General features: G+C 44.5%; 3 protein-coding genes across 3 annotated transcripts; all 3 read left to right on the top strand.

Moving 5' to 3' along the window:
* The first annotated feature begins 41 nt into the window (after positions 1-41).
* On the top strand, positions 42-4,097 carry GPN3 (GPN-loop GTPase 3). Its single transcript, XM_051785828.1, has 8 exons — positions 42-150; positions 227-335; positions 907-1,074; positions 1,503-1,627; positions 2,294-2,409; positions 2,703-2,799; positions 3,137-3,265; positions 3,856-4,097. The coding sequence occupies exons 1-8, from the start codon at positions 103-105 to the stop codon at positions 3,916-3,918; spliced, it is 855 nt and encodes a 284-aa protein (XP_051641788.1). The 5' UTR covers positions 42-102; the 3' UTR covers positions 3,919-4,097.
* A 1,257-nt stretch (positions 4,098-5,354) lies between these two features.
* ARPC3 (actin related protein 2/3 complex subunit 3) lies at positions 5,355-10,254 on the top strand. Its single transcript, XM_051785434.1, has 8 exons — positions 5,355-5,381; positions 5,502-5,819; positions 6,776-6,875; positions 7,519-7,595; positions 7,871-7,939; positions 8,217-8,343; positions 8,866-8,960; positions 9,753-10,254. The coding sequence occupies exons 1-8, from the start codon at positions 5,355-5,357 to the stop codon at positions 9,813-9,815; spliced, it is 876 nt and encodes a 291-aa protein (XP_051641394.1). The 3' UTR covers positions 9,816-10,254.
* A 1,590-nt stretch (positions 10,255-11,844) lies between these two features.
* Positions 11,845-20,052, top strand: ANAPC7 (anaphase promoting complex subunit 7). Its single transcript, XM_051785827.1, has 11 exons — positions 11,845-12,057; positions 13,313-13,499; positions 13,997-14,116; positions 15,223-15,334; positions 15,557-15,710; positions 15,813-15,955; positions 16,190-16,307; positions 16,471-16,667; positions 17,458-17,682; positions 18,113-18,263; positions 19,137-20,052. The coding sequence occupies exons 1-11, from the start codon at positions 11,957-11,959 to the stop codon at positions 19,324-19,326; spliced, it is 1,698 nt and encodes a 565-aa protein (XP_051641787.1). The 5' UTR covers positions 11,845-11,956; the 3' UTR covers positions 19,327-20,052.

Raw genomic sequence — 20,052 nt, 5'->3', positions numbered from 1 at the left:
GCCGCCGTACGGGGCGGGGGGGACCCGCCCGAGACACGTGCTCCGCCGAGCTACGGGGCGCCGCAGCGGCCATTCCCCGCCGGTGCTGCCGGTGCTGCCGCCATGCCCCGGTACGCGCAGCTGGTGATGGGCCCGGCGGGCAGCGGGAAGGTGAGCGTGGAGTGGCGGGGGGACGGCGGGCGGGGGAGGCCCCGGGCAGCCCCTGACGGGCGTGTGTGCCTTGCAGAGCACGTACTGCTCCACCATGGTGCAGCACTGCGAGGCGCTGGGCCGCGCCGTGCAGGTGGTGAACCTGGACCCGGCGGCCGAGCATTTCAGCTACCCCGTGATGGCAGGTGAGCGCCGGGGGGGCCCGTTACAAACTTCAAAATAGCGTCTGGTTCCTGTATCAGTGAATAATGCTCAGCACCTGTGTCAGAGATTAATGTAGCCTTGTAATAGTGCCGACTCCCCACATCGGTGACTGATGGGTCTTGTGCCAGGTAGTTCTTAATCCCTGTATTTACCTGGGCTAGTGATTAACATCTACCTGTATATGTCATAGTTTTGAGAACAAAGTGTGTCTGAATAAAGATGATAGGAAAAGTACATCTGGACCTGACCTCATAGTTGGGATACCTTGAAGGAGAAGAGATTCATTAGCGGATCCGGGGCCATGAAAGGAAAATTTGGGGAATGGGATGTTCCCCAAACGGCCACCAGGGACCCTCAAAAGACTCCCACTCATATCCAGCTCGGTCCGTGAAAGTATTTAGCATATATATGTGTATTCAGGAAAGGTAATGAATATGTACTAGCTCATGAATAGAGATCCCTGTGCACCCAGTGCTGCAGTGAAGGAATGTTGGCTCTCTGACCTCCCAGACTGTTTGGAGGGTTTATTCCCAGTGTTTGGTGTTGTCACAGACATCCGTGAGCTGATAGAGGTGGACGACGTGATGGAGGATGAATCCCTGAGGTTTGGCCCCAATGGAGGTTTGGTGTTCTGCATGGAGTACTTTGCCAACAACTTTAACTGGCTGGAGGAGAGCCTGGGGCACGTGGAGGATGATTATATATTGTTTGACTGCCCAGGTAAACACACGTCAGTGTTTTGGTATCGTTTCGTATTTTATATCACGGTATAAAATTTGCAGTGCTTTGGTTTAGTTGGTTATGATAATTCATGGTTTTTTGCATTATTAACAATTGTCAGAGTCACTTCCAGATGTTTCAGGAGTTACCTTGGTCCTGGGCTGCTCTGGGTGACTGCACTGGTGTTTGGTAACAACATGTGGTGTGGGGACACTGTGGCAACTGCAAATAACACTTAATTGGAGGTCAAGGGAGGGAAAATACCCCTTTTATTTCTTTTCCACTTCACCAGTCAGAGTTGCCTAAAAGAGGATGCTTTTCTTACCAGTTTTTATTTATATTAAGTGTAATTCCATGTTTATATACAACTGCAAAATATTCCTGTTTGCTTCCCATTCCTACCCATTGATATCCTGAGTGTGCCCCAGGTCAGATCGAGCTCTACACGCACCTGCCAGTGATGAAACAGCTGGTGGAGCAGCTCCAGCAGTGGGAATTCCGTGTCTGTGGAGTCTTCCTTGTGGATTCTCAGTTTATGGTGGAATCGTTTAAGGTACCCATTTGAAAGCTGTTGGAAAAGTTCATATTGACAAAGCACAAAAAGTCTGGGCCGTTCAGGGAGCTGGGTTTGCCTGGAGGAGAAAATGCTAAGCCCAGGGAGATTTGTCTTCATCTGCCTCAGACATGAGTTGCAGCAAAGGGTATCCCAGTTGGATGTAAAGAAAACCAGCACTGGGAGAGTGGTCAGACTGGAGCAGGCACAGAGGTTGTGCAGTGAACGTTCATGGAGTCAAAACTTGACTGGGCAGCCTGGCCTGACTTAGAAGCTGCTCTGTTTGAGCAGTTGGAGGATCCAGATAACCTCCAGAAGTCGCTTCCAATTTAAATTCTTGGAATCTCATGTGATTCCATGAGAGCTTTCTCAGAGCTGGAGAGTGAGCAGGCCACTGTCCCCATTTATCAGGAACAATCCCGAGAAGGGTTTGGGTTTTCTTAATGCCCTTTCCAGTGGCAGATCCAGATCCGAGGCTCCAAAAATAGGTGGGATACTTCACACCTCCCTTTTCCAACGGGAAACTCCTCATATCCCAACTCCTCATATCGCTTTGTGTCCGTGTTCCATATATTCATTACTACATTTGGTCTGGGGTTGAGTGTCCTGCGTGCTGGGTTTGTGTTTTTCTGTACTTTAATACATCATTTTTCATTCTCTTTTCAGTTTATCTCTGGAATTCTGGCAGCACTCAGTGCAATGATATCTTTAGAGATTCCACAGATTAACATCATGACCAAAATGGATTTGCTGAGCAAGAAAGCCAAGAAGGAAATAGAAAAGTAAGTTCCAAAAAATTATTTACTCTGTAGTGTGATATATTGAGGCAAAGTTCGCTCAAAATTCAGTCTAATGTTTCTCACAATTTAAACATCCTCTTTTGGAATGGGACAAGATGGATTTGGTTTATATTAAACATAGTCTTTAAACAGCTGAATAGGACGCTTACAGAGTCAAAAGAACAGCTCCATGTTTGTACTGATCTCTGGATTTTTCTGTAAATAATCATCTTGCATCTCTTGTGTCATTCTAAATAACAGACTTTGAGTGTTAATGATGACTTTGTTTCTCCCAGGTACTTAGATCCAGACATGTATTCTATGATTGAAGATTCTACAAATATATTGAAAAGCAAAAGGTTTAAGAAGCTGACTAAATCTATATGTGGATTGGTAGGTATATTGCTTTTGAACTGGTATCCTTAAATTCAATATCACTTTTTGCCTCTTTTAACTCAGCTCTTTATTTTTTCAGATTAGCATAAGATTCTTGATGCTATTGATACTATACTCTTGATGTTTGGATTGTAGCCAATACATTTTCTGTGAATCCTTTGGGAAATGGCTTTTTCTATCGTGTAGAACTCTCTGAGTGGGGAATTGCCACTGTTTTGCAGCGTGGCTTTGAGTGGTATTTTAGCAGTGCAGACAAGTGTGGTTTAAGGAGGTGGCTTAGAGTGCTGTGACTGAGAGTTAACTTACTGGATTTTCTTTTGGCTCCTCCCTCCAGATCGATGACTATGGAATGGTTCGATTTCTGCCTTTCGACCGCTCTGACGAGGAAAGTATCAACATCGTCCTGCAGCACATAGACTTCACCATCCAGTATGGAGAGGATCTGGAGTTTAAAGAGCCAAAGGTAAGGTGCTTCTGGTGAGGAGATGAAAAAATTAAAAAGGATCCACAGTATAAATATGTTCTTTGCCTTGCTGATAATTTATTTTCTCAGTGTGGTTCAAAGCAGGCCATCTTTAGTCTGTTGGTGACAAGGCCTGTATCACCTTCATTTACAGTTTAAAAAGTGGAATTCTTTAATAGCATCTTGCATATGCAGATTGATCAAAGGGTTGTGTTTAATGCTTTTGGTTTTCAAAATCGACAGAATTTTAACCTTCAAATGTCAGAAAGGACCACTGAGATCAGTAAGATTTTTTTCCTGCCTGACTGCTCAAACTGCCATGATAATTCCTGTGTTCAACCCACGTGTTGTATATGAGATAGAGATTAGAAATAAATTCTATTGTGTAAAATACATCATAGAAGACTGTGTTAAAATCTGTTCCAAGCCCTCTCTAGTTTTATTATTCGGCTCATAAAACCTAAGGAACAAGTTTAGTGCTTTTATTCCCTTTTTAAATTCATTTTTTTACTCTTCTGTACTGCAGAATACTTGGATCTCAATTTTGACCTATATATAAGGTTTGTATTTTTCTGTTTTCTCTTTGGCAGGAATATGAAGAAGATAAATCTGCTCTTGTGGATGAATACTTTCAGGATCGTGTGGATGAGTAAAAAAAAATATGTTCAAAGTGGGAGGAAAATACTTTGTGGGAAAAAATAAAAATGAAAAAAAAAATCCTGACCCCTACACAAATACACTTAATGTTTTATCTGTAAGATAATTAATATTTATAGTAAAGAGTGAGTTATATGACCTCAAAACTATTTTAATAAACAGTTTTTTATTCTTGTGTGTGTATGGGTTATAAAATATATAGGCCAGTGTTAGCACATATAAAAGTTCCCCTCATATAGATATATTTCAGCATAGGAATGCTTGAAACAAATTAATGATTTGCCAGATAGGCAAAGCTGAGTCTAAATATGTTGTAACAAATATTTATCTCCAGCACTGAGTAGTTAGTTTCATTAGTAGATGAGAGAAAGAATTGTTCTAAAGGGTGAAAGTTGTATTTCATGAACTGAACCTAAATTAGAGAGAGATGACTGGCAACTTCAAAGGGGCAGCTGGTCAGGGGATGGGCTTCTTCTTTAAGAACTTGAGTGTTTTACATATTTTTTTTTGAAGATTCTAGATTTTAAGCCTTCTTAAAGCTGGTTTTTGTTCAACTTGCACATGACTTTAAGTGGTTTATTCATGGATAACATGTACACTGTAACACTTAAAGAAGGAAAACTACCTTAAACAGAACTCAGTGATGGCCTTGTGAAATGGATGTCATTTTGTAGGAGCAGCTTGGTCAGCAGATGTCTGAGTGTGAGGATTCCCCTTAATGGGAACCAAACCAAGGAGTGAATACTTGGAGACAACTGCACTTACCTAACCCTGGGGTGTGAGAGCAGCTTGGCAAAGTTGAGCTTTGTAGTTTCTTGCTTCTAGTCTGGAAGGTGTAATTTTTTTCTCATTCAGGAGTAGGGTTGTTCTTATGTCTGTTTGAATAAAAGGTTCACTATTGATATGGTGCTTATTTTTGAAGTAAAGATCTGCTTTTTCCAAGGCACAGCCAGAACTGGGAGAGAGGTTCAACAGAGCAGGAAATCCTGCATGTTTAGTGGAAAAGGGCTCCCAGAAATCCCTGTGGCAGAACTTGATCTGATTGAATTAAACCACTCAAACATTGGGGCTACTTGGGTCACAACTCACCTCCAGACTGGCACATCCTTGGGACAAGTCACACTCGTGGTGTGTTGAAAGGGCAAAGCCCAGCCCTGCAGTTGGATTACTTTGACTCACCTTCCAACCTCCCTGTTTTTATTCCCTGACTCATGCCATGAATCATTTACCGGGGGCAAATTCAGCATGCTGGCTCATAGGGAAGGTTATGGCTTGATAGTAATAGGAGTGTGCACCAGAATCTATTGTATCCCTCTGAACAAAAAGTGTTTGGACCCGGTTTGTCCTTCCTTACACCGGGGGAATTGAGTGTCCCGTGCAGCCGGCTGCCTGTGCACCAGGGCAGAGCAAGTGACCCCCAGGAGCTCTGGAAATGCGCAGGAGAGAAAACCAGCTACGAGTAAAGCATCCCCAATGTGCTCTTCTGATGCTGACCTCGCCGAGACTGGAGCTCACCCCTCAGATGTCAGCGTGGCTGGAAAAGGGTGGCACGGAGTGACCGAGGAGGGGTTACTTGCAGTGCTGGCCACAGCAAAGGCCGAGAGAGGAGGGAAACCCCAAAGGATGGAAAAAAGAAAAGAAGTCCCCACCAGAGCGTGCTTTCAAAGCCCCTTCCCAGTGTGGCCAGCGCCCAGGCAGAGCAGAGCCTCCCGCGATCCCTTCCTGGTGCGGTGCCCCGGGGCGGTGCAGGGCTCCGCTTCCGTGCTCGCACCGCCTCTGCCGCTGCCTCATTTCCTGCAGCAGAGGCGGAGGGAGCGCTGTGTTCGCTTTCTTGGACGTTCGCCCGCTCCCCTCCCGCCCGGCCCCGCCGAGCCGCCTCCTGCCCTTCGAGATGCCGGTGAGCGGCGGGTGCGACGGCGGGCCGGGAAAGGGGCTCTGCGGCGGGGTCGGACCGGGGGGAAAGAGGGGCTGCGGCTGCGGGGAGCCCTGCGGAGAGCGGGGAAAGGCTCGTAGGGGAGGCTGCTGCAAGGCCAACGCCCTCTTTCTCTTCCTCTTCCTCCCTTTGGCAGGGATCCACCCGCAGCCGGCAGGGTGGGATCCGGCGCCAGCGGGGGAGAGGGTGGTCAGAGCAATACTTTGCTCTGCCTTTGTTTACACCACCTTTCCCTGGGTCGAATAAACTGCTTTTTACACCCACTCTCCCCCAGTCACATCTTCCTCTGCCCCCCACAAAACCTGGGCTGGGAGGAGGTGAAGGATTCCCAGTGGGATGGCACAGCACGGTGGGAACATTTGGAAAGTGCCCCAAAATAATCTTATGAGATTCTTCCTGGAAAATCGGTTTTCCAGGAAGAATCTGTTATATGCAGAAAGCTTTTTTTTTTTTTTTTTTTTTTACTTAAGCCAGTTTTAGAGTGCACAGAAAGGCCTTTGTTTTTGAGCGTGATAAGCCTGGCTTTATTTATAATTATCTACTATTATTAGCTAGACATGGAAACAAGATAAATTATTTTTAAAAGACCAACTAATTTTCAGTGAACTACACAGGGCCCCCAGGATGGGGTCAGGGAGCCAGGGGGATGAACTGTGCCTGCAGATCAGCCATATGGATTTTATCCTGTCTCCCACCACCATGACTGCAAGTGGTGCCAGTGATGATGCTCTCCTGGCATTGACCAGAATGGCACCAAGTTCTGGGCCTTATTAGAAAGCAGTGTTTGTGCAAGGAAAAATTGCTGGGAGCATCATAATGAACTAGACTGTGACTCCTGTTTGTGGAGATGCATGGGATGTGATTGGACACAGAAATGTCTATTTTCAGTAGAATTAATAACCAGCTTTCCCCCGTTCTAGGCTTACCACTCCACGTTAATGGACTCGGACACCAAGCTAGTTGGGAACATGGCACTGTTACCCATCAGAAGCCAGTTCAAGGGCCCAGCACCTCGGGAAAGTAAGTTTATAATAATGTCTGAAAACCTGCCCGGATGTAGCTCCTCATCTCGTGGGTTGCTCCAAGAGCAAGAGTGACAAGAGGAGTCAGTGGTGGGAAATGGAGAGGTTTGCAGTTTGTAGAGGAGGAAAGAAGTTCTCAAATAGTTAAGTTGTGCAGGTTGAGGTTTTTGGGGAGGATGTGATGGTGTGAACCCTCTGTGTCAGAGGAAGTGGGGGTTCAGCTACAGAGAGCTCGCTCTGGTCTATGGCTGGGGACACTTGGCTGCTCCCAAGGCTGAGGTGTGGGACAGGCAGCACTTCAGGGTCGGGCGCTGCAAAAATCGATCCTTTTATGCTCTTAAAACTTTGATGAGTTATGCAACTGGTAGAAAAATGAGGAACTGCTGAATTGCTGCAGTTTGTGAAGTGAGATAGCACAGAGGAAAGAGAATAAGGAAGTTAAAGCTCCTAATAAGAGTAGGAAGCTTAAATGTCACAGTCTGAGCTCCTCAGTGTTTGAAATGTTCTCTGTTACATAGTGCTGACTTCTGCTTTTTGAATTGCCTTTGCAATAATGCTTATTTATGTATTTCAGTGAGTAAAACTTATGACAAATGAGGTATAACAGTGCAATGTTTAACTCTGTATTTCTTTTTTGTTAGCTAAGGACACTGATATCATAGACGAAGCCATCTACTACTTCAAAGCTAATGTTTTCTTCAAAAATTATGAAATTAAGGTAATTTTTTTAATATACTGTGCATATAGTAGTTCTTTGGAAGGTTGGTGCTGTGAATATAAATTTATTTTCAAGGAAATAATTCTATTAGATCGCAAAATCTCTCTTTCCACTTAATCTTTAAAGTTGGGTAGATGATGTGAATTGCAAGTCCTTCTCTCATGGGGAAACTAGGCCAAAATGGCTTGAACTCATTCCTGTTTCAGACTTTTATCAGTTCCACAAAGTGTCCCTTAATCTAAGAGTGCCTGGGCTCTGTGCTTGCTCTTGTGCAGAACGAGGCTGACAGAACACTGATCTACGTAACCCTCTACATTTCTGAGTGCCTGAAGAAGCTGCAAAAGGTAAGAAAAGTGAATTTCTGTGCAGGAGGGAAACAGAGTCCGTTCTGGGGATTGTACTCGGGAAAGGATTTCCTGATATTCTCCTCCCACTGGCACAGATAATCCTGTTCACCCCAGTCCCAGCTGTCAGAACCACAGATACTCCAAGGCTGTGGATACACTGTGCTGCTCTTCTTGATGAGTTTTTAAGTGTTACAGATTGGTAAAATATTTGGGTGTAATGCTCCCTCAGCTTTTGTTTATAACTGCTAATCCATTGTTTGCCTGGTTCTTCCAGTGTAACTCCAAAGGCCAAGGAGAGAAAGAAATGTACACACTAGGAATAACTAACTTCCCAATCCCTGGGGAGCCTGGCTTTCCGCTTAATGCCATTTACGCCAAACCTGCCAACAAGCAGGAGGAAGGTAAGGCTGATCCAGCACCTCTGAGGGCTTCCTTGGGCTCCTACTTTATTAGCTGCATTTCTGTGACTGCAGTTAGAAAAATTACCATTAAAACTGGATTTTCTAAATATGTGGTCTGTCTTCTGAAGGCAGCACAAGCTGGATTTTCTGACCTCAAGGGCCCAGTGACTCCTCTGGATCCATGGATCCAACAGAACAAATTTATAGGGTCTAAGAATACCTTTTGCATCAGATAATCACTAGTTAAACCCTAATAATAGAGCCCAAGCCAGAATAGGAAGCCCACAATAATGAGCAAAGGTGACTGAGAGAAGAAAACAGTTTGGATGATCCTTTCTACTGGTAAAAATATCATAAAAATCCCAAATATTGCTGTAAATTGAGCAAACCAACTCAGCCAGCTGGCGAGCACCTGCAGATGTGAAGCTCTCTCCTGAAGCAGTGCTATCTGATGCCTCCCTGTTAAATCCAGTTTGACTTGGTGCTCCCCAGTTTACCCTGGTTTCCCTGTACTGCTTTCAGAGGTGATGAGGGCCTACCTGCAGCAGCTGAGGCAAGAGACCGGCCTTCGCCTCTGTGAAAAGGTGTTTGATCCTCAAAGTGACAAGCCCAGCAAGGTGAGAGTTCAGAGGGATCATCGGGGAGCTCGTGAGGTCTGGGGTGTGTTTTCAGCAATGCTTGAATGGGGGTGAGGGTCCAGTGTGGCAACTTTGGCCAAGCCTCACTGGGTTTGCAGTGAAATGGCAGCTGCAAATTATCAGTAAATTTAATCTAATGTGACATGACAGTGAATGCCAATTTGGGTGGCTTGAAAAGGCAGGGCAGTACTAAGGGGTGTCTGGTGCAACTCTTCAAAGTGCTGCATGTCTGCACTTGGCTGGGTTTGCAAATGGAAGTTCACAGGCACAAGAGATGCTGTTTCTCTTCCCAGGCAGCTCTGATCTGAGAGCTGCTTTGAAGTAGATCGTTTGGCCTCATATCCAGATTAAAAGAAAAAAGCTAATCAATGAGTGAATTGCCTCCTGACTGTTCACATGTTTCATGTGCAAATGTGACTGTGTCTAGTATTGAAATTATTTAGGCTAATTTAGTTTCAAAGGCATAGCTTCCTGATGCATCTCTTGTTTATAATTATATTGGAAGAAAATATAATAAAACTAAAATAAGAGAAATAACAGAAAGTAGAATCTCCCACTTTAACTCAAAGTCCTAAATTATTAATTCATTATGTCCATTCCTGTTGTTTTGTTCACCTAAATTCCAGTAGAAACCAGTGTGGAAAACTATGTGCAAAACTGGGGCCTTAACACTTTTTATGTGTCAGAGGTTGAATACTTTAAAGTCACTATTTTATCCATCACATGGAAAACACTTTAGCATATTTTCTGACTTTGTACTTCCTTTTGCAGTGGTGGATCTGCTTTGTGAAGAGGCAGTTCATGAACAAGAGTCTCTCAGGCCCTGGGCAGTGAAGAGGCAAAGTGGCAACAACTTTAAGTGTTTCCACAGCAAGATGTTCACGTCTTTTGCCTTTGTTTTGGATGCATTTTGTACCACGGAAGAATTAACTGCTTATGAAGCAAAAAGAAAAAAACAAACCTGTCAATGAGGGGTGGATGGGGGGGGAGAGCAAAAAGATAAGTTGTGTAAGCAAAAATTATTAAGCTGGTGCTTAATAAGTGATTTTCTACACCCTGTTTCAGATGCAGTCTGCTTTGTTATTGTGGCTACAGCACCTAAAACAGGACTGGTATTTAAGAGAAGAAATAGGTCTGCTGTGAGGCAAGGGAGCTCTGTCATTGCTCTGCTGGCTGGAGTCAGTGTCAGTGTCCAGGGCAAATAGACCTCTCATGCCGTGTTGTCCATGCAGTGATTTTTACATTGTATTCATTAAACTTCGCTTGTAATTAATGTGGTAACTGCTGTGTGTCTCATGGACAATTTTCAGGGAAATCAGAGGTGGGTTTTTTGTGAAAGGACCTGCTCTGGTGAGCTCCCACCTGCAGAGCTGCCTCCAGCCCTGGGGTCCCAGCACTGGAAGGACATGGAGCTGTTGGAGCGAGTCCAGAGGAGGCACCAAGGTGATCAGAGGGCTGGAGCAGCTCTGCTGGGAGGGAAGGCTGAGAGAATTGGGATTGTTCAGCCTGGAGAAGAGAGCTCTGTGGTGACCTGACTGTGGCTCTTCAGTACCTGAAGGGAGCTTAGGAAAGATGGAGAGAGACTGTTTACAACTGCCTGGAGTAACAGGACAAGGGGGAATGGCTTCACACTGACAGCAGGTTTAGATTGGATATTAGGAAAAAATCCTTCCCTGTGAGGGTGGGGAGGCCCTGGCACAGGTTGCCCAGAGAAGCTGTGGCTGCCCCATCCCTGCAAGTGTCCAAGGCCAGGTTGGACAGGGCTTGGAGCAACCTGGGCTAGTGGGAGGTGTCCCTGCCTGTGGCAGGGGAGGTGGAACAAGATGATCTTCAAGGTCCCTTCCAACCCAAACCGTTCTGATTTTATGATTATTGAGTAACGTTAATCAGTAGAAAGTGAATAATTCCTACTGAAAACAGTGGGATTAATGCAGGGGCTGTAGTTCCAGCAACTTACCTGTTTATTTAGCAGGTTTGTCTTCACAGGGCTGTGCTCCACTGTACTGAAGTGCCTGCAAATGGTACTGCAGGCAGATCCCACACAGCTGGGTCTGTGGCTGCCTTCCTGGATTCAGACACACCCAAACTAGTAAAAAACGGCTGTTCTGTCAGTCAGATGGTTTCTGGAAGAACACAAATCCCAGTGTGGTTTGTTCAGTTTTTTTCCTTCATGGCAGTACTTGTCTCACTGTCACCACACAGCACCAACACACTTTTAGTGTTACCTGAAGCCCAGTGCTGGTGATGTTTTGCTGCCTGGTGTATTTGTTTGCTGAGAGCTGTTCTCCTCTCCAAACAGCTGTGATGGCAAGTCCAAACTAGAAGCTCCCACTGATTCCATTTTTAGGAATAGGATAGCCACCTTTCACATTCATTTTGTAATAAAGTGGGGAAAGTAAACTTTATGATTTATCTGGCTAGCCTATGCCTTGTAATTAACGGTGGTTCTAGTGAGGCGTTTGGCCCAGAAGAAGTGCAGGTTTTGAAGGACCTTTCTCCTCAGTTACCAATTTTTACAGGCAGGAGCTTCATTATCTCGGGGACCTCGGTCACATTTGGCTGCAGCAGCCAGAAGAGAGTATTCTCAGGACAAGGGGTGGACTCCGGAGCAGGGGAGGCACGGGGAGTGTGTTGCCTTCCATGGGAGACACAGAACCAAGCAGGTGCGAGGGGATCTCCTCAGACCCGGTGTGCAAACCCCTTTTCCCCTCACACACCCCATTCTCCCCTCACGCCGTTCCCGCTCCGCCTTCGCCGGGAGGGGTCCTTGGCGCGGCGCGCGCTCCTCCCGGGCTGTCCTCCCTCGCGCCTGTCGGGCCGCGCGGGCAGCGCCGCGGGCGCCCGCAGGCGGTGGCGCGCGAGGACCCCTCGGTGGCGCCATTTTGGAGTAGTGGCGGCGGCGGCGGCTTCGTGCCCGGTGCCCCGCTCGGTGCTTCGCTCGGTTGTCCTCCCGTCCCTCCCGCTCCGCCGGCAGCATGAGCGTGGTGGAGCACGTGCGCGAGATGGCGGCCGCCGGGCTGCACTCGAACGTGCGGCTGCTCAGCGGGCTGCTCCTCACCATGAGCGGCAACAACCCGTGAGTGCCCCGCCGGCAGGGGGCGCTGAGGGGCTAAGGGGGCGGGGGGGGAGCGGGGGCAATTTGGGGGGTCCCGGTCCTGTCCTGTCCCCTGTCCCTGTCCCTGCACCCTGGCCTGTCCTGTCCCCTGTCCCTGTCCTGTCTCTGCACCCTTGTCCCTGTGCCTGCACCTTGTCCCTGTCGGGGATGGAGCCCGGCTCTGTTTGGGTACCAGCATCAGCGTCCCTTTGGGGTGTTCCGGCAGAGAATCCCAGAAAGGTTTGGGTTGGAAGGAACCTCGAAGATCATCTTGTTCCATTTCCCTGCCAGGGGCAGGGACACCTCCCACTAGCCCAGGTTGCTCCAAGCCCCATCCAACCTGGCCTTGGACACTTGCAGGGATGGGGCAGCCACAGCTTCTCTGGGCAACCTGTGCCAGGGCCTCCCCACCCTCACAGGGAAGAATTTCTTCCTAATATCCAATCTAAACCTGCTGTCAGTGTGAAGCCAGTCCCCCTTGTCCTGTCACTCCAGGCCCTTGTAAATAGTCTCTCTCCATCTTTTGAGTGACAGAATCGATTTCCCCGTTCCAGGGGTGCCCTCTGTACTTCACGGCTCTACCCCTGAATCATTAGATCCCCTTTGTTTCTCAGCTGTCATTTTACTTTTTGACTGGGTTTTGAGGTACTGTTTGAAGCCCAAAACCATAACTCTTCCAAAACCTCTGCAAACATACTGGGAGTGTTATAAAGGGGCTTTCTAAAATGTGGGAACACAGATTAGGACCCGAATAGTTGTGCAAGGATCTGTGTTGCCTTTTAAACTTGCGTCCATTCAAACAAAACTCTAAAATTTGAGCGAGCAGAAATGCTGGATAATTAAAATGTCAGTAAAATAATAATAATACTAATAAATAATCAAAGGTGAGTAAATCCTAAAAGGAAGTTGACCTAGTGTAATGGATATTGACAGCCTGTGGTTTGTTGTGGGGAGGATGGGGGCAGTGGCCAAGCAGCCAAACACTGAGCTGTTGTTGCTGATGAGGTGTCGGGAGTGGCTGTTACCTTTGTTTGTTCACAGATAAAAGAAATTGGTGAGATAATCCCTGTGTTTGGAATTAGTACCTGTTACTCAAGGGTCCTTCCAGGGTAGTAAAGAAGCAGCAACAGTTGGAAGTTGAAGCCAGACAAACCAAAGCTGCAAATACTTTGGATCTGTGATGTTTTGGTTCTTAAGCAGCCAGCTGATCTCGGCCTTTCTGTTTGCATTTCTTTAGGGAACTGTTTTCACCATCTCAGAAGTACCAGCTCCTTGTTTATCATGCAGACTCTCTGTTCCATGACAAGGAATATAGGAATGCTGTCAGTAAGTACACGATGGCCTTGCAGCAGAAAAAAGCCTTAAGTAAAACTTCCAAAGTAAGACCTTCCACTGGGAATGCTACATCAACACCCCAAAGCCAGGTATTTAAAACTGATAATGTGCTGTGTAAAGTGATCATGTTCCTCCTTACAATTAATGTTGCTGACTCAATATTCATAGAATTATTGAGATTGAAAAGATCCTTAAGGTGGAGCCCAACCCTTATCCCAGCACTGCCGAGGTCACCACTAAACCATGTCCCTGAGCATGACCTTTGCATGTCTTTTAAATACCTTAGGTTGTGGATTTACCATGTCAAATAAACCTGATACTTAAGGATAATTAATTTAAAAACATCAAATGTTTTATTTTCTAACGGAAGACTTAAAATAGTCTTGAACATAAAATTTTCCTGTATATGTGGCTCATGCTTTTCATTTGAAGACAGGAACAATATGAACTAGCAGTAAGTTGCGTTGTTGACTTATTTGTGCTAGATATTTTTCAACATAGTATAAATATTTAATGAGGAAACCCTATTAATTTTTTTTACCTGATTAAACCAACATTGTATTTAAATCTTCCTTTTTTGTTTCAGTGTTTACCATCAGAAATTGAAGTGAAATACAAAATGGCTGAATGTTACACAATGCTGAAGCAAGATAAAGATGCCATTGCCATTCTTGATGGGATTCCTTCCAGACAGAGGACCCCAAAGGTTAGTTCTGGCAGGTTTTTGTCACAGGTTCTTGGTCAGTGTATCTATAGGCCAGTGCCTCATCAAAAAAGAATATAACCTGTAGGTATAATGCTGTTATGTCTTGGTATTTGCTTTTGTTGTGTGGTAACATTTCCTAATTTTAAATTAGCTTATTTGAACTTACTTCTTTAAAATCAGAGCAGTTTTGTATTCTCTCTATTAGAAAGAATTCAAAAAAGGGAAGGGAGTAAAATGCTTTGTGCATCTTTACCAACTCGTTGCATAGGTGGAGCAATGTAAGATCCTTGGAAGGCTGGAGACTTTGGCAAGTAGAAGGTTTGCTAGTGCTCCATCTTTTCAAATCTTTTAATCCTTTTAAAGCACAGTTTAGATAATGTTAAATATTAGATCCCACTGTGGTCTGCAGTGCCAAATCTGTGGAGTCTTTGCTGGCTGGCTCTGTTAGTCGTAAGGGCTTAAAAGATTAACACATCAGGTCAGTCAACTGTGTTTCATGTTAAATTGTCCTAAAAGTGTACATGGCTTAGACTCCAGTCAGTGTCAGTGTTCTGTTCAAAGGCCAGTTTACAGAACAGAGAAAGAAGAAAAGATTGAGAAAAACAAACTTTTTGCCTGCACAAACCAGTAAATGAAAGTGTTGTAGCAGAAACCAGCTACTGGTGTTGTGCAGAGCTCAGATAATTTCTGTTATTTGATCAATCATGACTTCATTCAGAAGCTGAATGGAGACTTTCTCTACCTTCCTAAGCTCATTCTTTCAAACACTTCGGAGGATACAGAGAGAACCACTGGAAGAGGCTGATGTAATGGATGCATCCTATCTAAACACTTGCCCATCTTTTGACTTCTCACGTGCAAAACACAGATTTCAAGATGCTCTGAGCAAATACAAAAGAATGTAGATTTTGTCTCTGTACTCAGAGAGAAGCCACAATTTTAATCTTGTACTGTATGGTACATTACAGCGTTCTCAGAAGAGTGAGTAATTCTGTCTTCTGCCCAGAACAGAAGGCAGGCAGACTTGAGGACAGGGCTCTGACCTTTCTTAATTGTTCTTGCTCCTTTCTCACACTTGACTCTCCCAACATTTCTGTTGTTTGTAGATCAATATGATGTTGGCAAATCTCTACAAGAAGGCAGGTCAGGAGCGCTCCTCTGTGACGAGCTACAAAGAAGTGCTGAGGCAGTGCCCTCTGGCACTGGATGCCATCCTGGGTGGGTGTCTACAGTGTTGAATAGTGCTATAATTTGAATTATACTTGGGACTAGGTAACTGTCTTGCGTTTGCATGTGGTATATAATGCCTATGTTATGCAAGTTTTAACAAGCTGCCTGTTCATGCTTGTCAAGGGATGCAGTTTCTGGTCCTCAGACAATTAATTTGTGTCAAAAGCAGTTTTTGGTGGCTGAGATTGATGTATGTACTGTCCTGAACAGGCTTGCTGTCACTGTCAGTGAAAGGAGCAGAAGTGGCCTCCATGACCATCAACATAATCCAGAGCATTCCCAACTTGGACTGGCTTTCCGTGTGGATCAAGGCATACGCCTTTGTGCATACAGGAGATAACACAAGAGCAATAAACACCATTTGGTAAGAGAGGAAAGAGCATGATGCAATCAAATAATATATTAATCATACATAATGCTATTGAAAGTGACATTTATAAATAATGGGCATTTGTCTCGCTTTAAGCTCTTTGGAGAAGAAGTCCTTGCTGAGGGATAACGTGGACTTGCTGGGGAGCTTAGCAGACCTGTACTTCAGAGCTGGAGATAATAAAAACTCTATCCTAAAATTTGAACAAGCACAAATGCTGGATCCTTACCTAATAAAAGGTGAGCAAATCCTAAAAGAAGGTTGACCTGATGAGTAACAGCCACATGCAGCTGGGTGTTGTATATTGTTTCACCAGTTCAGAACTGCCATTCAGAAGCTGCGTGTCTTGAACTGCTACTGGTAAATGCACAGTTTAAAGTAGGTGTTTGTGGTTTTGGTTCTGGTGGGTTTTCTTCCTGTTGTGAATGAACTTTCCATTTCTTGAGGGTTGATCTTCAGACATGTCTCTTTAGGGATGGATGTGTATGGTTATTTATTGGCACGTGAAGGTCGGCTCGAGGATGTGGAGAACTTGGGCTGCCGCCTCTTCAATATTTCTGACCAGCATGCAGAACCCTGGGTGGTATCCGGGTAAGCTGGTTTCTTTCTTTTCTTACCTTACCCATAAATAGCTATTTTGGTTCTTCTCTGCATCTTTAAACCTCCTCTCCTCCTTTCCTCCCTTTCCCCCTCCACGCCTGCGCACAGGCACTGCAGGCAGTACATATTTACAATCCCTCTCTTCTCTCTGTAGGTGTCACAGTTTCTACAGCAAACGCTACTCCCGTGCCTTGTACTTGGGAGCCAAAGCCATCCAGCTGAACAGCAACAGTGTCCAGGCCCTGCTCCTGAAAGGAGCCGCCCTGCGGAACATGGGCCGGGTGCAGGAGGCCATCATCCACTTCCGAGAGGCCATTCGGCTCGCGCCCTGCAGGCTGGACTGCTATGAGGGTCAGTGCAGAGCTGGCTTGGTGTCAAAGTTGGGGTCGTGGTGCTGGGGAGGCAAGGGAACAGCCAGGAGTTGTGTCCTCCTCTTGGCTTTCTGGTATATCAGTTATTCTTACCCCAAAATCTGTAAAGCGGTAGAAGCGCTCAGATGAGAGAGATTAGAGGATGTCTGGAGTATCTAGAGAGTAGAATCTCTCCAGAACATCTAGAGAGTATCTTGTCTAAAGATACCAGACTCATCAATGTGAGGAATGGAACAGTGATGTCACAGTCAGGGGTTTTACCAGGTCTGTGAGAGATACTAGAGAATGTATGGGCTTGTAAGAATGATTTTCACAAAAGGGGTTTTCTTGTTGTTTTTTTATTGTTTTGTTTTGTTTATGTTGGATATAAACAGACTTGGGTGTTTTGGATCATGATATGAACTATATGGTTAGTTCTACTGGGAGCTTTGTTTTCTTATATTTATTTAAATATTTAGATATTTAAATCTTGTTGATCTCAATAGCAACTTCAGTGAAGAGTCGAGGTGAAGTATTAATATCTCATTACTGGAATTAGACAAAAATGTTAGATTAGATGTACTTAGAGTTTGGGTTTTTTTGTTTCAGTCTCTGCTCATAAATAGAAGTAGTGAAATCAGTTATCTGTAGAATGGGTATGTTAACATGGACAGAGTCCCTTTCTCACTTGCAGCTGTATTTCTTTATTGGAGTGCCAGCTGGGCAAATAACTGAGGAGGTGAGTGCAGTGCTGACTCAAAAACTGAGATGTTTCCATTTGGTGTCACCAGGTCTCATCGAGTGTTACCTGGCATCCAACAGCATCCGTGAAGCCATGGTGATGGCAAACAACGTGTACAAAACTCTGGGAGCAAATGCACAGACACTCACCCTGCTGGCAACTGTCTGCCTGGAGGACCCCGTCACACAGGAAAAAGCAAAAACCTTACTGGACAAAGCACTGACACAAAGACCTGATTACATTAAAGCTGTGGTAAAGAAAGCAGAACTTCTTAGTAAGTGCCTTTTTTTCCCCGTGTTGGTTTATTTAGAGATACTCTTGTATGTGGAAGAATGTTCTTCAGGTTCATCAATGTGAAGGATGTAGCAGTGATGTCACAGCCCAGGGATTTATCAGTTCTATCCTGAAGGAAAAATCACAGAGATTCATTGCATCCAGCAGCTGATACTGCACCACACCAGCACTTAAAGCATTTGCAAACAGAATGTTTCGACTTCAGAGTAGATGTAATTGTGAGTGTAGCAGGTATTGCAACAAAAAGCCATTGTTTAGAGTTAATCTTGCAAGGAGTAGATCACTGCTGCCCTCCTTGCTGACAGCGCTGAAGGGACAAACAGTCTGGTGTTGTGATGACTCTGTGAACACTCTGACTTTATAGATTTATCTCAGCTATTAATTAAAACTGTAGTTTTACCTGTGAACAGGTAGAGAGCAGAAGTATGAAGATGGAATTGCTTTGCTGAGGAATGCACTGGCCAACCAGAGTGACTGTGTGCTGCACCGGATCCTGGGAGACTTCCTGGTGGCTGTCAATGAGTACCAGGAAGCAATGGACCAGTACAGTATAGCCCTGAGGTAAAGCACACCCTGAGATTGCAGTAGGTTTCTAGGAACCAATAATCAGCTTGACTAAGTAAAGAGTTGAGCCACTGATTGATTAGAATGAGAATCAGAGATGGCTTTACATCACTCTCCCTTAAAACAAACAAAAACGTACAAATTACATCCTCTTAATTAATTAGTTGGTCTTAAGGCTTTGATCTGAGAAGTGCACAATGTAGGGACTGCATTAATACTAAACATGTCACTAGGCTTGTGATTCCTTAACTAACAAAAGGTTTAAGGCATGAAATTATTTATAGTTATTAATTAATAGTCAGGCACATTAAAATCCATTCCTTTAGACTAGAAGGTGCTATATAAAAATGAGCTATTCAGTAAATTTAAATAGTGTGATTCAACTTAACATAACCTAAATGTTATTTTAGGATGTTACCATGTTAAATATTCCCGTGTTTTGATTCCAGCAACTTCAGTGTGCCTTAAATCCAGCACATTATGTCCACTGTAAACTGGTATAGCTTAAATGGGTCAGCTGGTTTTTGCTTGGATATAATATATTTAGTCAGAGTCATTTACATTTTTACTGCTTTGCTGCCACTTTATAATTAGTATTGTTGGAAGAGGTGACTAAGTTTTCTGGAAGAGTGGGATGTTTAGATAAGTGCATTCTTGAGGATCACAACTGTTTTATATGGAGATTTAATACTCAGTGGTACAGTCACCCTTAGGGGAAGTTGCATCAGCTACTAAAATAAGCTTGTTGATGAAGTTAAACAGGAAGTGGAGACAGCAAGATGAGATTTTGTTATTCTTCTTTACACTAAGGCCACAAATAAAGAGAAAAAAAGTTTCAGGACAATGCTTTCTTTTTGTTCCTTTCTTCAGTTTGGATCCAAACGATCAGAAGTCACTAGAAGGACTGCAGAAAATGGAAAAAGAGGAAAGTCCAACAGATGCCACCCAGGAAGAAGATGTGGATGACATGGAGGGAAGTGGAGAAGAAGGGGACTTGGAAGGCAGTGACAGTGAAGCAGCTCAGTGGGCAGATCAAGAACAGTGGTTTGGGATGCAATAAAGGTCTCACCCGCTGCTTGTTCTGGCACTTGAACACACCACTAGGGCCATTCTTCTTAGAAGAACAGAAACTATGATTTTTTTGCAGTAACAAAGGACCTTTTTTTGTTTGTTTTTTTTTTTTAATAGACTCTGAAACCATTTAATACTCCTGTACATCTCAGTACCATGAGGATTCTCGATGCTTCTTATTTATTAAGTATAAGGGACTAACTGCATCCACGGTTATTTGCAACTTTCATTTTGAAAAATTCCTGCTAAAAGTAAAACCATCAGAATCTGAGGTGTGTAATGAGCCTGTTGGGATGAAAACAATGTCTGAGTTCTGTCCAGGGCTGTGTGTGCTTGGAGCTGTAAATACAGGGGTTTGTACTCCTTGGTGGGAAGGGTCTTACTCTCGTTTGTGTGCTCCTGTTTTGGCTCCTCCTCATGTTGAAAGTCTGGGGCAGTTGATTGGATGTGACTGAAAGCAGCACTTTTCTCTTGCTGTGTTTGTTGAATTAATTTGTCTTTTTCCAGGGCATTACCTGTGCTGTCCAGGAGAAGTTTGGGACAATAGGCAACTTGGACTTACAGGACATTTTTTGTAGCTGACTGATTTCTCTGTGTACAGAGTTGAGCCAATGGTGGAGAATTAAAGTGATTTCCTCAGTTCTTACTAAACCCTGTAATCACTTAAAGTCTGTACATGAGCATTTATTTTAAAATGAAGTTTAGTTTTATTTCA

This window comes from Manacus candei, unplaced genomic scaffold, assembly GCF_025592945.1.
Source record: "Manacus candei isolate 608988 ecotype Guabito, Panama unplaced genomic scaffold, ASM2559294v1 h1tg000020l, whole genome shotgun sequence".
Classification (NCBI taxonomy): Eukaryota; Metazoa; Chordata; class Aves; order Passeriformes; family Pipridae; genus Manacus; species Manacus candei.
The sequence above is the reverse complement of the archived record's forward strand: the minus strand, read 5'-3'. Positions and strand labels throughout refer to the sequence as shown.